The sequence below is a fragment of the Neodiprion virginianus genome, chromosome 5 (assembly GCF_021901495.1).
Source record: "Neodiprion virginianus isolate iyNeoVirg1 chromosome 5, iyNeoVirg1.1, whole genome shotgun sequence".
NCBI classification, from domain to species: domain Eukaryota; kingdom Metazoa; phylum Arthropoda; class Insecta; order Hymenoptera; family Diprionidae; genus Neodiprion; species Neodiprion virginianus.
Window position 1 is genome coordinate 22813822 of NC_060881.1, and position 15562 is coordinate 22829383.

The 15562-nt window shown below is 40.5% G+C and overlaps 2 protein-coding genes across 7 annotated transcripts; one reads left to right on the forward strand and one right to left on the reverse strand.

The window, feature by feature from the left end:
• Positions 1 to 1279: 1279 nt before the first annotated feature.
• LOC124305536 (apoptotic chromatin condensation inducer in the nucleus) lies at positions 1280 to 9678 on the forward strand. 4 transcript variants are annotated; one of them, XM_046765096.1, is made up of 9 exons: positions 1280 to 1428; positions 2834 to 4262; positions 5450 to 5537; positions 6247 to 6366; positions 6465 to 6669; positions 6785 to 6993; positions 7071 to 7301; positions 7495 to 7752; positions 7868 to 9678. In XM_046765096.1, exons 2-9 carry the CDS (start codon positions 2836 to 2838, stop codon positions 7991 to 7993), a joined length of 2664 nt encoding a protein of 887 aa, XP_046621052.1. In that variant the 5' UTR covers positions 1280 to 1428; positions 2834 to 2835; the 3' UTR covers positions 7994 to 9678. The 4 variants fall into 4 exon arrangements, with proteins under 4 accessions (XP_046621052.1, XP_046621051.1, XP_046621050.1 ...); XM_046765095.1 differs by lacking the exon at positions 1280 to 1428 and adding an exon at positions 1633 to 1843; XM_046765094.1 differs by lacking the exon at positions 1280 to 1428 and adding an exon at positions 1925 to 2423.
• LOC124305538 (transmembrane 9 superfamily member 2) lies at positions 8799 to 14955 on the reverse strand. Of its 3 annotated transcripts, none has more exons than XM_046765098.1 (15): positions 14637 to 14955; positions 14281 to 14348; positions 14108 to 14201; positions 13743 to 13878; positions 13430 to 13545; positions 13124 to 13247; positions 12702 to 12844; positions 12066 to 12242; positions 11749 to 11893; positions 11474 to 11651; positions 11203 to 11362; positions 10910 to 11061; positions 10710 to 10821; positions 10456 to 10627; positions 8799 to 10367 (listed from the first exon to the last, which is right to left on the reverse strand). In XM_046765098.1, the coding sequence occupies exons 1-15, from the start codon at positions 14763 to 14765 to the stop codon at positions 10300 to 10302; spliced, it is 1974 nt and encodes a 657-aa protein (XP_046621054.1). In that variant the 5' UTR covers positions 14766 to 14955; the 3' UTR covers positions 8799 to 10299. The 3 variants fall into 3 exon arrangements, with proteins under 3 accessions (XP_046621054.1, XP_046621053.1, XP_046621055.1); XM_046765097.1 differs by having other exon boundaries at positions 11749 to 11905; XM_046765099.1 differs by lacking the exon at positions 12066 to 12242.
• Positions 14956 to 15562: the final 607 nt, after the last annotated feature.

Genomic DNA, 15562 nt, shown 5'->3' on the forward strand with positions numbered 1-15562 from the left:
ATCATTTCACCTTGCATACGAAGGTCGCCTGCACAGACTTTACGTGGGTGTCAGTCACTGCCTGTACTGTACTGCATATGCTTGCTGTGGGACCTGCCACTATGCTACCATCCCACTGATCGTCACGTAACTTGAATGCTCAAACGGCTCTGCAGTGTTGCCACCCCATTGATTGTAAGGGGTTTAGGTGAGTTTCCAGTCTTCATCAAGGTGAATTTTTAGTAGGAATTGACTCAAGATGTATACATATAGGAATAAAGTCTTTTAAACCTTGCCGAGTTTGCTTCGCGGGTAAAGTTATGGTAAGGGGAGCTGAAGGGCCGGAGAAAAATTACTGCGTTCTGCTCAGATGCTGACTCGGTTTAATATTGAAATTCCATAAGACGAGTTGGTAATTAAGTGCAGAGCAAGAGAATTACCCCCGGACCCACTAAAACCCACGTGTCCCACGCAGCCGAAGGAAATATATAATTATGCCAGAGCTTGACGTCTTTATGTATTTTCAGTTACAGCTGAGAGAGCGGAATCCACTGAAATGTATATCTCTATTTCAGTGGCGGAATCTTAGAGCATTTACAGTAATATGCTCCAAGGGGGAATCTGATCGTGAGCCATCTTGAATTAAGGGACGAGCGGTGAGAGAGAGATAGGTGTGTTTGAAGTTGGTAAGTCTTGTCGCACTCATGGCGACTTCCGGCAACTATCTGTCAGGACCGTCAGGCCAGAATTGTAGCTACGCGCCATGGCTACGCGTTGTATCGGTTGCGTGCACTGAGCTCTACTAGCTGTTATACAGAGTTCAGTAACTTGGTTCAATGTTCATTGTCAGATTGCGTTATTTTGGTGGTATTCTCTAATTGATATATAGATACATCAATCAACGAAAACCAACGCCAAAATCAAGCGGAATCAACCTATTTGCACAATAATGTAATCAACTTCTCAATCAGATCTTATCACACAAGATCAATCTATATTTATACGAAAATGTAATCAACTTCTCAATCAATTTGTATATACGTCATTTATTCTTAATATTATAGCACATTCATGTTTATTAGGACTCATTATATGATTTACACTTTCACATTTACATAATTTATACGCTATCTTGACTGCTTTTGCTACAATTTACATTCGAACAAATCGAATAAATAAAAACAGAAAATGAAGAATATTTCTGCGTGTCTACGCATAACCATACCCGGAAGACATGCTTGGGATCAACTGTCGAAACTCAGTGGACCGATGTCTGTGTTTAGTCAGTACATATCGTGTGTGACAAGTGCATACCAACTTCAAACAACTATCTCTGTCTGACACATTCAACCACCCATCACTACCATACACTTGTTCCACTCACGGAGTAGAATAACTCCGTGGTTCCACTATTATTAGAGTTCAGTGCCCGAAGTCACTGCAGCACAGGTTGGTATTATTGGACATACATTGTAATCCTCAGTCGACGCATTGTATATATTATTGAATGGTTTTCAATGGTTGCGAGTTGCGATAGAGCAATACAGTACCTAGAGTTCCAAGTTACGCCAGCGTAGCGCCACCACCGAATCCTTGTTTGATTTTTACAACGATATGCTCAATCTCTTAATCTCTCTACTTCATGTGGTTCGTGGTGATTCGTCGTTGTTCGTGGCGCGAGTGCGGCATCTGCAGCGACAATAATCACTTTTCAGCTAATAGCGTCACCGGACATAGACATATTTGTTTCTCTATATAACAATCAAATAATACACAACTAGTCGAATCGTTTTTTAGACTGGGTTGATTCTAATCACGTTGCACAAATATAACAAATTGTTTTGCGATCCATAGTTTTCCTTTGGTAAGTATCATCCTCCGATATAACACCGCGTTGATTAAATTTCTCGTCGCGTCGAGTAACCACAAATCAACATACCCCTGGGTGAGCGAATTGTGCTTGGGCATACATCGCAACTCAACTCATTCGAGCTCTAATTAACTTAACCTAACTTAGCCGAGTCTTTCCTAGCTTAATTTTATCCCCTGCATAGCCCAACCCAGACAGCCCAGCTTGGACGCAGTAAAGCTTTTTCAAACTTATTCATCAGATTCGCGCATGAAACGTCGACCCAAGTATATTTCACTTGACTTTGAGTGAAATCCCTCAAATGAAATGTAAACGCCTGAGACTGAGTGCAAGCAGTACTTCCATCATCTGACTGTGCAAATGCTCATCGCTACTTTTTTTCTTTGATTCCACAAAATCTGTTTGGATTGCCAAATTTATTCAGCACTAGGATTATCAGGTCCTGTGAAAATGAAAAATCTTGTAGAGAAAATACGCAACATGTAGGCACAGTACTGAATTCTACCCAGCATTTTCTCACACTTGATCAATGGGCAGGTACCCCTAAAGTTCAGCAACTGGTAATTAATGCTGCGTAGGTACAAAAAACGTTGATTCAATATATCCTTTTATTCGACAGTACCCTAACTAAAATACATGAGAAAAGTTTACAAATGCATTCAATTCTATGTCATGGCAGTGGAAATAACAGGTATAGGTAAATATGTGTATTAAGTACCCAAAATCAAAAACCACCAGTGATTATACATAACCAGTCCGAGCAGCCGTTTGAATTATTTTAAAAATGCAACTAGGTCCGGGAAATTCTGCTGAGGCCAGAGATTACATAAGTCAATCCTTTCAATAATAGCAACACTGCCATTGTCGTTGCTTGATTTTCAACCCTCTTCCACAATGAATTTGACAAAAAATTTGTACCAGGTTCTAACAACATATCGTACATGATTCAGCAAACCAGGGAATTGACAGTTATCGTTGTTTCAGAAATGAGGCGCAAAAGTGAGAGGAACAAATCCAAGGGATCTCCGGAGAAGAAAGTGGAAAAGGCAACACGAAAATCTACACGGAAACGTGGTAGAAGGGCGACGTCGTCATCGCCAGAAAGAGAGGAATTTGAATCTAAGTCGGTGGATTTGTCAAAGGAACAAGAGAGCATACCAGAATCGATGACGTCGCTGCCAGCCACAAGGCTCAAGATCAGAGAGTTGAAAGCAATAGCGGAAGAGGAGTCATTGGCGAAGCAGATAAGCAGCAGCAGTAGTGCCCCGCCCTCGGAAAACCTTGAAGAAGGCGGAGGGGAGGGAGCTTCGGTTTGGAAGGTAGCAAGGGCGGATGCCTCACCAGGTGAAATCCAGAAGCTCAAATTATGCAGGCAGCGAAATCCATCGGAAGCATCGGATAGTTCTTCGTCTAGGAAAAAATCTCATAAGTCGTATGAAAGTGGTGAGGGTGACGGCGAGGAAGGTGACTCCACCGAGGAACCGCTTAGGTCACGGAAGCGGGACCTTGGTGAGGAGCGGCAGGATGATCCCTCCTCCCCGAACCCGGGTCAGGACTCCAAGGAAGAGGTAAGTCATTGTAGGGAGATCCTGCCCAGAACCACTTCAGCCAACTTCACCTTGTCTGACGATAAAAAAAACGTAGATCGGCTAGCCGACAACAACGCCGACCAGGCTATTCGTTACGACCAAAACTGTCCTGTCCAGAAGTCGCCAAAAGCAGATACCAACGAACAGGAGGAGCCCAGCTCCAACGGAGATGATCTAGATCAGACAAAGGCCCCTATAGTCGAGCGACAGGCTTCCGAGGATGTTGATAAAAACTTGCCAGAGGGAAGGAAGGGCAAGGAAGAGGTGGAAAAGGTGGGTGAAACTGAAGCTGAGGCTGTCGTTCGGCTTAACGAGGTGCCGATAAATGACAGCCAGGCTGATGAAAAAGAGGATTCAATTGCTCCCGCTGAACTTGAAACTAGAGAGTCGAGTACTGACGAAGATAGCTGTAGCAAGCCCATTGCATCTTCGGTGACAAGTGAGACAAAGATTCAAACTAAAAGGTCTGAACTACTTACGTCATTGCGTACAGTGCGGCGGAAGCATCGTGATAAGTATCACGAGTCCTCAGACTCTGACACACCTGAATCTGAGGATGAACCCAACGAGAAGAAGACTAACGATTCTCAGCAGAGAGAAGAAACAGGGAAGGAATCAGCTAAGATCAAGAGCAGCAGATCCCCGTCTCCAGTGAACAGATTTGGTTTCTGCGCAGAAGTTTCAGCGGATAATAAAACTGAAAGTTCTGGAGAGATAGAGGAGAGGAGAAATAGCCCGAACGATTGCAGACCCTGTGACCAAGTACCAGTTAATTCACTTTCAGCTGATTATAAACCTGCAAAAGTCAATTTGAAGCGATCCTTGTGAGTAAAATGCTGTTTTGTGTGTTATTTTGTTTTTATTCTCCTTTTTCAAAGCCACTTATCTGATGGAAAAACGTCTCTAAATGTGGCATGACCACCCGAATACAATCGACTAAAATCTGTATGGAGATTTAGTGCTCTTTTGTTGCTAATTTATTGTCTGTGTCGCGATATTGTTGCTTCAGCCGTTTCGGCAGAATCAAAGCCAATGCCAGGTTGGAATAAAGTTGACAGTGCTTTGAGAAAAAATTTAAAAAAAAAGTAAACATGGTCTATTAATTGTAAGTTGTTATTTAGTTGATTGAATGTCACGTAAATATAATTTCAAATTAAACCTTTATTTCAGTAACTATACAACCAGCATCCACTTTAAGAATTAGTTATTCTGGAAAACTCCACCGCATCATTTTGTTATTCCCCTGCATTTGGCCAAAAACTCCTTTCAGTGTGATGAAAATACGCAATTCCGCAAAATGTCCTTTATTTAAACGATTATCAAACCTATTTCTACTTTTATAATTAACTGCGCTGGAAGACTCCACTACACGATTTTGTTGCTCACCTGCATTGGGCCATGTAATCGCTGAAATAATCGACATTTCGAGTAACTTGGTATTTTTATCACACTAGGGGTGGTTTTTGGCCAGAACAAGGTAAGCAACAAAATCGAACTGTGGAGTTTTTCAAAGCAACTAATTCTAAAAGTGTATATTGATTGTAGAATCACACATATAAAGGACATTTTCATAATTTAGTATTTCTTATCATATTGGAGGGGGGGGTCTTTGGTTAAATGCAGGTGAGTAACAAAATAGCGTGGTGGAGTTTTTCGGAGTTACTCATGCTTAACGTAGATGTTGGTTGTATGATTACTGAAATAAAGAATAATTCGAAATTATATTTACGTGACATTCCAGCAACTAAATAGCAACTATACATGTTTTTTTTTATCATCCACCCATTGCAGTGCTAATTTTTTTTCACCTAGCATTGCCCTTCATTCTGCCGAAACGGCTGAAACAAAATCGGGATTTTGGCAACAAATTCATAATAGAATAGATGTAAATCTTCATGTGGATTTTATTCGATTTTGTTGACGTCGTCATGTCACCTTTGCAGACATAATGATAAATGCAATGTAAGCGATCATACATTTAAAACATGTTCTTGCTTCAATTACTTTGCAGCTCTGTACGGTTAATGGAAGCCGAGGAGTCAATAAAAAAAGATGATGCCGAGAAAAATGGAGAAAGCGAAGTGTCTCTTCGAGTCAAGGTAAGAATGCGGTGTACCGTTTTAACATTCTTGATGGGTATTTTTCAGATTCCAAAGAGATTTTGCTTTCACTATCTTGCCATACAACTCAATGCTTTCAAAGCTTTTGAAATCTTACTATAGCAGAACCTTGATAATCCGAACTAATTGGGACCGGGGGTGGTTCGGACTATCGAATCGTTCGGATTACCAAAAAAAGTGCTTTCCAGGCATAGTAGCATGCAAAAAATGAACACTGACATACTATTTCCCATAAAATAAGAAGCACGTTGTATTGTTAAAGGTAAATAGTTTGTTTTATGAAATACTACTGTGCTACAGTAAGGTAATTATATTTTATGTAATGTATTGCACATGAATTTCGTAATATTTTTAGTATACAATCTTATACACATACAGAAAGTACAGTACTGTACACACAAAAAAATTATATTGTACAGAAAGATAAAAAAATTAAAGAAAACAAAAAACTCAACAAAGAACATTCGAAAAACCAACACAGGCTCAATAACAACACACATGATGCAATGTTTACTACGGTGATGCTCTGTTTACTGTAGCAGTTAGAGAGCGATTCTGATTACTATTTTTATTTTTTCCAAAACGGCGTTCGGATTATCAAGCGTTCGGACTACAGGGGTTCGGATTATCGATGTTCTACTGTACTTACGAATAGGTTGACCAATTATATGTCATGCTTGGCCAACAGGAAATTCACAACGTAGCTGAACAAGCCGATGGTAAAAATTTGCCCCGCAAGCGTCGCTGGGGAGTTGCTGTTACAGCAGAATCAACCCCAGCTTTTACGGTATCGACTGATTCCTTGAAGGTATGTTTCATCTTTCCTTAAAATTTGCTAAATTGATGTCTACACTCGGGAATTTCGTAAAAAATGCTTGTCTGATTTTCTCTCCAATCGTTACGCAGGCTTTGGTACCCGGCGCAAAGCCACTGTCGATTACAGAAGTCAGATTATCCAAAGACGATGATGAGCCAAGGGAACGACGCAAAGAGCGGGAAAAACGGCGTTCGATCAGCGCCGACGCCACGGAGCCGAGAGTTTCCGAAGACATTGCAATGACAAAGAACGAAAATACGAAAAAGGGAGATCTCAAACACGATAATCACATAGGTGGGTCGCAGACGCAGTTTAACACGCAATTAATTTTAAACACAACCTGTATCCAAAATTTGTAGTCCCTCCTTTTCATTCAATCGTATATTTAGATATACTTGATATTCCACAGGTGCAAAGCGGAAGATATCAATACTGAAAGAAGCGCCTCCCGTCAAATCACCAAGCCCGTCATTGGCAAAGGCAACAAATGTACTGCTGATAAAAAACCTTGTTCGCCCATTTACTTTGAACCAGATCAAGGAACTGCTTTCTCGAACAGGCACCATTATAGAGAATGGCTTTTGGATAGACGGGATTAAGTCCAAATGCTACGTAGTGGTGTGTATTAAATTTTTAACTTCTCAATTTCGGGGGAGCTCGATATTTATCTTTTCCGTTATCTTAATTATCAACAGTATGCGAACGAGGACCAGGCATTCGAAACCAGACAAGCCCTGCATGGAATTTCGTGGCCATTGTCAAATCCTAAACGTCTTCAAGTCGAGTATGCAACTATAGAAGATGTGGAGAAAGCACGCGAACTGTTCAAAGACCAACCCGCCCTCCGCGCTGCAGAGCCATCGGTGGGTGGCGATACCTGGCAACAAGTCTGGGCCCGTGAGGAGAAGCAAAATGCACCGGTCAAGGTAACCAGTTTTTCAAGTTGCTCACAAAAGACTGATGCTTTTGGAGTCACTGCTGTTTTTCTTTCCTACATATCATTTTGCCCACGAGTTGAGGTCGTTTCTTTTCTTGGTTCGGCCTTGCGTTATATTACCTACCTACTTTTTTTCTTTCTTCTCCATATCATTGTAACATAACAATTTACACATCGTGTAGGTGAATACTGTCCGTGAATGGGATCTGGGTAAGGAAGATGGCCATCAAATGAAAGAGAAGGAACGGGGAAAAAAGGATTTGGAGAAGAAAAGAAGGCAAAGAAGTCGCAGCCCACCGATAGAGCCTCACCTACCTCCACCTGCTCGGAAATTCAAGAAAAAAGAGGACGACCCACCGCCAGCCAAACTCCTCGACGATTTGTTTAAAAAAACTAAGGCCATTCCATGCATATACTGGCTGCCACTTACAAATGAACAGGTAAAAGAGAGGTGATGTTACCACACCTGTACAGGTTTCTTATTCTTTCATGGAGAAACGCATGACAATGAACCGTTTGTTATTCGTGCCTATAATACCTATGATCGAATTTCAGATTGTGGTAAAGGAAGAGATGCGTCGGCAGCATATGGCCGAACACGCGCGTAGACTTGAGGAGATGAAGCGCGCGGAGAGAAGCAGAGACCCTGCCGCACGTCGCCGGCGCAGCCCCAGAAAATAAACTCTGTTGGTTTTATCCAACAGTTGTATCCTCCCCGAGCAACTCAAGATTACATTTACGACTAGACAACAACACGCGACCGACGTTCAGGTCTTAGAAGCTAGAGTCTGTATAGAAATCAATCCAATGACTTACCTATTCCACGAGACGATCGTTGCACGCAAGAGACCAATTAACCATCTCTTTCCTCTATTTCTCAACCCCACTTTTTTCCCCAGCCTTTCCTTCGACTTTTTTCAATAAACATGCTTCTTACTCGTTACTGTATCTCAGTTGTGATTGACGAGCAAATCGTTCCAAGACTTTCACCGGGTTGCAGACTTTTGGTGCATAAACTAACTTGTAATTCCCGTACGACCGACGCACGAATCGAGTCCCATCTCTCCAGTCCATTCCTCAATTTCAGCATTAAACCGTATTTCTTACAGGTCTACGTCTGTTCATAACCGTTCACCAAAGGCAGTAGAGATAGTGATATTGTACTTTGATAACTGTACCGTAAGGGGACTGTCGCCGGCAAGAGACATGGTATTATTTCGACTAATAGCATCGATATCACTATCAGGCTTTGGCCTTGGTAATAATTTGCCCCCGGTCCGGGTGCGCCGCGTCGTGGGAATAGGAAAGACAAAGACATTGAAATGGATATAAAAGGAAAATCGAGAGACGTACCGGCATTGCTAGATCGACACTCGAACATGGGGGTGTGTAACACAACCAATACTGCGCTTCAGTCATGCGCCGCCACCCGCGTAATGCTAGTTCCAACAACTCGAAATACATGCAAAGAACGAACAACTTGTACTTCCGATGGAAATTTTGAACAATGTGTATTACGTACAATACATAGTAATTTTCGTTAGCCGACATTGGCACGTTTGGACAAATATAACGCGCAATCGGTGTGACACCGTTAAATGTCGGCGAACTTCGAAACGTGACGAATAATGTGTTATTTCAATAAATTCACACCTGCCATGAATCAGGTAGCAGCTGTTATTCGCCGGCGATTTATGCGCAAGTGTAACAACATACGGCACGTATTGCCGCCCCGCCTTGCGGAATCACATGTATATATTATACTTGATATATCCCAAAATGTGGCATGTAAAATTATTCATCAATAAAAGTAAGAGACCTCAAAATACAATCTCTATACGCGCTCTTTATAACACAAATAATAATAATAATAATAATAATAACAACGACTACAATTTACAGAAGATTTGACATTTGTTGTTGTTTCTTTTCGGTCTTCATAGTTAATAATTCACAGAGAATGCCCAGATTTATTCAACTGTCCCAGGTATATGCAAACAGGGTATGCCGGTAATCTATTGCAGGGGGGCACTATTGTTCACTGCCTGGGTATTGATTCAATGACAGTGGCAAGTATTCTGTTTGATAGTGCAGTAGTTATTTGTAAATAATTTTTGGTTCTCCAAAAATGCTTGGAATTCGTCACCCCCCCCCCCCCCTATGGTGTTACATTTTATCAACCCACAATGTTATATTCCTCGATACCAAAAAATGATATTGACGAATTGTCGGCAGGCTCTTTATTCAATGTTACTGGGTGATCCCTATCTTCAGTCACCACAGGGTTTGTATTCATACAAAACTGTCGATCTCAAAAACTGCTATTTCGAAAGTCTTTGATACAGCATAAACGAAAGCTAAAAGTAGGTAATTGGAAAAAATCCCTAACATAATGACCGATTTGTACAAATTACTCATACATATGAATATTAATCTTCATATATGTATATATACACGCTTATAAGATGCACACTTAACATTAAGTGAACTATATTATCCTTATCGTTATTGTTATTGTTACCAATAACATAATTTATGTAACACGGTATGGTTTACCCGTCTTTTTTTGCCCCTTACGTCGTAGTACTTAAAAGTGTTTGAAAGAAAAAAGATTAAAAAAAAAAAAACCACACTTATAAACCGTACTTTTGTTACATAAAGTATCTTGTGCACCATGGAAGCAGTATTTGCCTCGCTTATTTCTAATATTCGTCTTTGGCTTGCGCAAGCGCTCGCATACGACTCATATTGCAAACTTGGACTTTGCGTAAAAAGATCTATTTTGCATCCTTGGTACACATTCAACTATTTTTCTTTTCAAACTCTCGAAAGTTAGTGTGTCCTTGGACGTTACCGGACCGATATACTCGAGTAGTTTCGTGCCATTATTATAGGCAATGAATTATTAATTTTCTTCAACTTCTCACAACAGCCACCGAGAAGTAGGGTACTCTTCGGGACTTGATAGAGTTGTAACAAGCCTTGCACTAATCAACTTTCACTACGCTGTAGATTTTACGCACGAACCAGAAGCAGGCAAAGAATCCAATGGAACCTGAAATAAATATGCAACATGGATGTTGGCAATCTTTCACGATGACGCAGAACCATTAAAGACTTGACGTATCCTCGCCTCGACTTACCTGTGAGTAAGAAAAATAAGAACACCATAATAAGGGTGTATCCGAAATACAGGAACGTCGATGTTGCGTCTTCAATATTAAGTTTTGTGACAAAGTAGTGGATACAGTAAACTAGAAGATAGAACGCGGTGAAACCTGATGTCAAGAAGCTCCGCCACCACCAGTGGTAATCCTAGGATGCAGAATATGTGATATTCATTTAGGGATATTACTGTAAATAGTAAGTGCATTGCCAAAGTAATGCTTGAATTTACCTCTGCGCAAAGATGGAAGTAGCAAAGAAGAATTGTTGTCTCTGAACATGTTATGACAAGAATGAGAAATACCAGGAACAAGAATCCGAACATGTAGTACACCTGACTTGACCTGGAAACGGAATGTGTATACATAAAGCATGAAATAAAATATCTTACTTGGATTGATAACTATGTTTGTTTGCAAACGTCTCATTTACCATAGGGAATTTAACAGAAAGAAGAGCTGAATGAATATGCATCCAAAGGGCAAGACTCCTCCCATCACTACTCCAGGAACAGCTTGTGTGTAGAAACTTTGTTCCGGAATCTGCCGTGGGATCTGGTTGGTCCTTACAGGATGTTCGAGAGGCTGCGGGGATGAAAATTAAAGAAGACCGTTACTCGATGTGAAGAATTTACGTTGTGAATCAAGGCGGAAGGAAATAACAATGACTGTGAAGACAATGATGGAAACAACACCAGAGAAAGTAACAATGATAACACTACTAACCCTTTTCCTAAAGCCAAAATATGATCCAACGAATGTAAGAGGAACAGACACACCGAACCACAATGCCAACAGGGCGACAAGTGTGCTGAAAGGTACAGCTGCGGAGCTGTCGTTCATCCAGAATATCAAGTTCATTACAAAGAACAAACTGAAGACAATGCTGGAATACAGTTAAATCGTATTAATAATAACATTGGTTTTTTTTTTTCAGCAGATGCTGGCTGCAAACAGTTAGGTTCTAAAAAAATGCGTGCATCTATCTGCAACTTACCCAGGGCTAAGCATAGAAGTTAGGAGAACGTTCGACTTCCACTTTTCGCCGCCAAAACTCTTATATACACGAGCTGAGACATATCCAGCTGGGGTGCCGAGGCACACATATAGAACCATGGCGCAAGTCATTAGGGCACCACGATTTGCCGGTGAAAGGAAGCCAAGACAAGCAAATGCTTGAGAGAACGAACAATATTGAGTAATTACTGTTTAGTTCCAATATTATCCTATTATGGCTTTCTGCTCTTAACCAAGACTCAAGTTTCGACCTACCTAAAGTAATCAGTGCCATAAAGAAAACCTGAATGCCAGAGCCGAGAAGTACCGACAGCAGCATCCCTTTCCGCGGAGGGCGAAACACATCACCGTGTACCAACTTCCATCCAAATTCCTCCTGCGCGTCCTCTCCCGACTCTATCTGAAAGTAGGCCTGCGTTATCACAACACAGACATTGCATAATCACTATTTCATAGGTAGGACTTCAATTTTGAAATTTGTCAGGCAACAAATTCTAAATTTGACTCGATAGGTGCTTTGTAAAAAACCTGTGCAACAAATGTGCAATGAAATGAGTAATTTGCAAACATACCTGGTTATATCGAGCAATATCTTTATTCAGCGTGCGTAGCATAATCATAGCTACCATCCCAGACAAAAAGAGAACAATCACTAGCGAATTTAGGATACTAAACCACTGGATGTTTGTTTGTGGCATCGACTCGAGAATATAATCCCATCTCGATGACCATTTGATTGTGTTATTTTTCTGAAAATTGAATTGAATTTTATTTATTAGATGCACAGATACAGGAAGATTTTTCCATAATTGTAGCAATCACAAAAATCCTTTTAGCTCTAGCCATGACAGTTCATTACATGTAGCTTATGTGATAGGATTTTCAAGCACTTTATGTGTGTCGCAGAAGCCCAAAACTAGGCTTGTTCGCGATCAGACTATTCTATAAATTCGTACTTATAATATATCTAAATAAAAGAAATAAATAATAATACTATAAATCTAATTAAAATAATTGACTCATTTATTTATCTTAGAGATTGCAGATCTATAGGAAAAGTATTTTACAGTGAAGGTAGCGGGTAACGGTCACGAGTCATTCATTCGATTGTATTAATAATGCCAAAACCTTAGCATAGAACATCACTTGGAAGTGTGGAAATAGTTGAAAATCATAGTTGAATAGGGCTTGTTCTTTGTTCAGCTCACCAAGTACGTAATGCGGTATGTGTAAAGCACGTCAAGTTTTTCCGAAGGGCTCAAGTCTTCTCTTTTTATTGCCAATGGACTTCTGCTATCGCAGTCAGGCAAAGACGGATTGTGATTTATGCTGCGGGGCTCCACCTTGACAGCTATAACACGCAAGCGCATAAAGTTACCTTTTGGTAAGTATTCGCAGATTGCTAATCTTCGTCAAGCTACCATGCCAAAAGTGGACATTTGCCATTCCTGCCAATGCAATTTTTTTAGGCTTTAATCAATTATTCCGAATTGTTTGTCAATTTTTATTGCTAACAATATCGGTAGATCAGACTTTGAGATAAAACTTGTTATTAACCGAAAATGCTAGGTGCACTATATATTTTTTAAAAGGTTGAATTCACGAGAATCGTTTTTCTGAAGGAACTTACATATTATTCGCCCTACTTTCTGACTATATCCTGATCCCCACTCTTCTTTGTCACCGCTGTGATACGTTATGGTCAAGTCCACGTGATTGAACAGGTAGTACGTATTCGGTTGGTTGTAGCCAATCTGTAGAATTAAAAAAATTGTCAAGTTGCAAACATATGACTGTTAATTGTCCTCAAATATATTAGATCATACAAGGATGGTAGTGAACGTAATTTCTATTCATTCCTTTATTCTGGCACAATAACGTGTTTAGTGATATAGGTATGTGAAATGTTAGCGTCTTCCTTGATATTTTTACTCACATTACACATGTCTGTTGGAGAGCGAACTTCTTTGGATAGGCAGCCCATGGGGAATCCAGTACTGCAGTATTGGCGCGAGCTTTCTAGTGGGTAACACCATGTAACAGGCATGTTATCTGAAACAGGAAGTGAGCTGGAAGTGAATTTGGGTCGTGTGAAAATTCTTAATCACATTCTATGGGTGATTGTTGTGAATATCTTATCAACAGACCATTGTGGGTGCAATATCGTTACAACCAAGATATAATTACCCTGCATAGCAAAACAAAAAGAATTTGCTAAGATGTAATTGTAAAATATGCGTTCTACGGACCAACAATCCAGTGATGCTGGTAATTCAGAGCCATGCCTTTCTTCAGTAGCTGCAACTTCTTTGCTGATTGCTCGTCTCCTCCTGAGTACGTCTTTGTGCATAACAGCTTGCAAGTTTCATTATTCATAAACTCGAGCTAAAAAGTTAAGATTGGAGAATTACGCAGTCTGAAAACTTGATACGAACAGTTATATCGAGATTTATGAAAAATAAAATTAAAGGTTACACGGTAAAGGATGAAAAATTGGTCTTAGTAACCTGGATTGTGGCAATGACCGGTATATCGTTGTTGTCATCACTACGACGATCGACCAGCAAAGGTAACCTCACAACCAGTTCTCGGAAGCAATATGTAACAAACTTACCTTGTAAGGCGACAGTCTTATACGCTCTCCAAACACCACTTGACCCAAGTTTTCTACCGGCGATTGGTCATTATTAGCAGGGCAGAAATCGAAACTGAAAAAATAGCATAAACGAGTAATAATACGCCTCGGTCAATCATGCAAGCAAATTGCACCAAACATAGAGTACTCACTGGTTATACTCATAAGGTATAACTGATTGCTCTGTATTAAGTCGATTGACGTACAACTTGATCTCTGACTGAAACAATTACAAAGTAGCAGTGGTGAAAACCGTGAAATATGCCAGTCAACGAGGGGTAGAGACGGTGGGCTGTCAACGTTGCAAAGACTAGTTCAATCTCCCGGTATTATAAGAAGTATGCCGCTTTAATCGTGTGCACCAAACAAGGTATACAGGCCATGTGTCGCTGAACCACCATGGCACCATTATTATCGTTACGATACGTGGATTTTATCGGTTATGTCCAGTCATCCGGAAAACTGCCACGCAGTAATATCGAGTTAACAAATCTGCGGTGGTACATACCTTGCAGGTATCCGATTGTTCTCCGACATGGCAATAATTGACGGGTGCTAAACCTGGTAAGTAAAACCCGTTGGACGCAGTTAATGCGCACAACCCAAACAGTAGAGGCAGAGTAAATTTCTTCGCCATTTTGGCTTTTCACTAGTAAAAATTTTTCTTATAGCAAACGCACGGGATTGCTTGCTTATGTCACATCAGGTCACTTCTTAGCACATAACTGCCAACCACTGTCGTTCGAAGATATTTTGTGACAGCCCGGAAACGTCATACAGGGTATTCCGGAGCCACGGAATAGCAGCACTTCCGCGCACTGCCGCCTCCACCGCCACCGCCGGCATGACACGTCACAGCGACTGAACGGCTCGAGTAAAGAAACCGACTGCCGGTCAAAACCCGTTTCGAATTTACCAACATATATGTGTGTGTACTTACGCGACGAAACGCCGTTTTTGTCATTTTCCCTCAGAAATCGTTTGTAAATCGATCGTAGGTATCTATTAGTCAATTATAAATATTTGTGGGTAATTACTTCAATAGTATTTAGTAAAATAAAAATAAGAATTTCAGTCGAAAAAATTATTTAAAAAACGTTTTCTCAATAAGTGAAAAGTGTAATCGAAAGGAACACGTTTGTAAGTAACGAATTCATCAATTTCTAGTATTGTTATTCTATAATTATCCGGTAATAAGTTAATTAATATATTTATGGACTTAGTGGCGCAAACCTCATACGTGCAGCTACTTATGCTGCCACTGAAACATACTTCACCTTTTGGAACACGTACCGCGTATGCTTCCCGTAGAGTGGAGCGTGCTGAGAAAAACAGCGACTAGCAGATAATTTTGTCTCTTTCTAATTTGCTGCGCACGCAATAAGGTACAAAAGCCTCAAGAAGTAAGTCAAACACTCGATGCTTTATCAAATA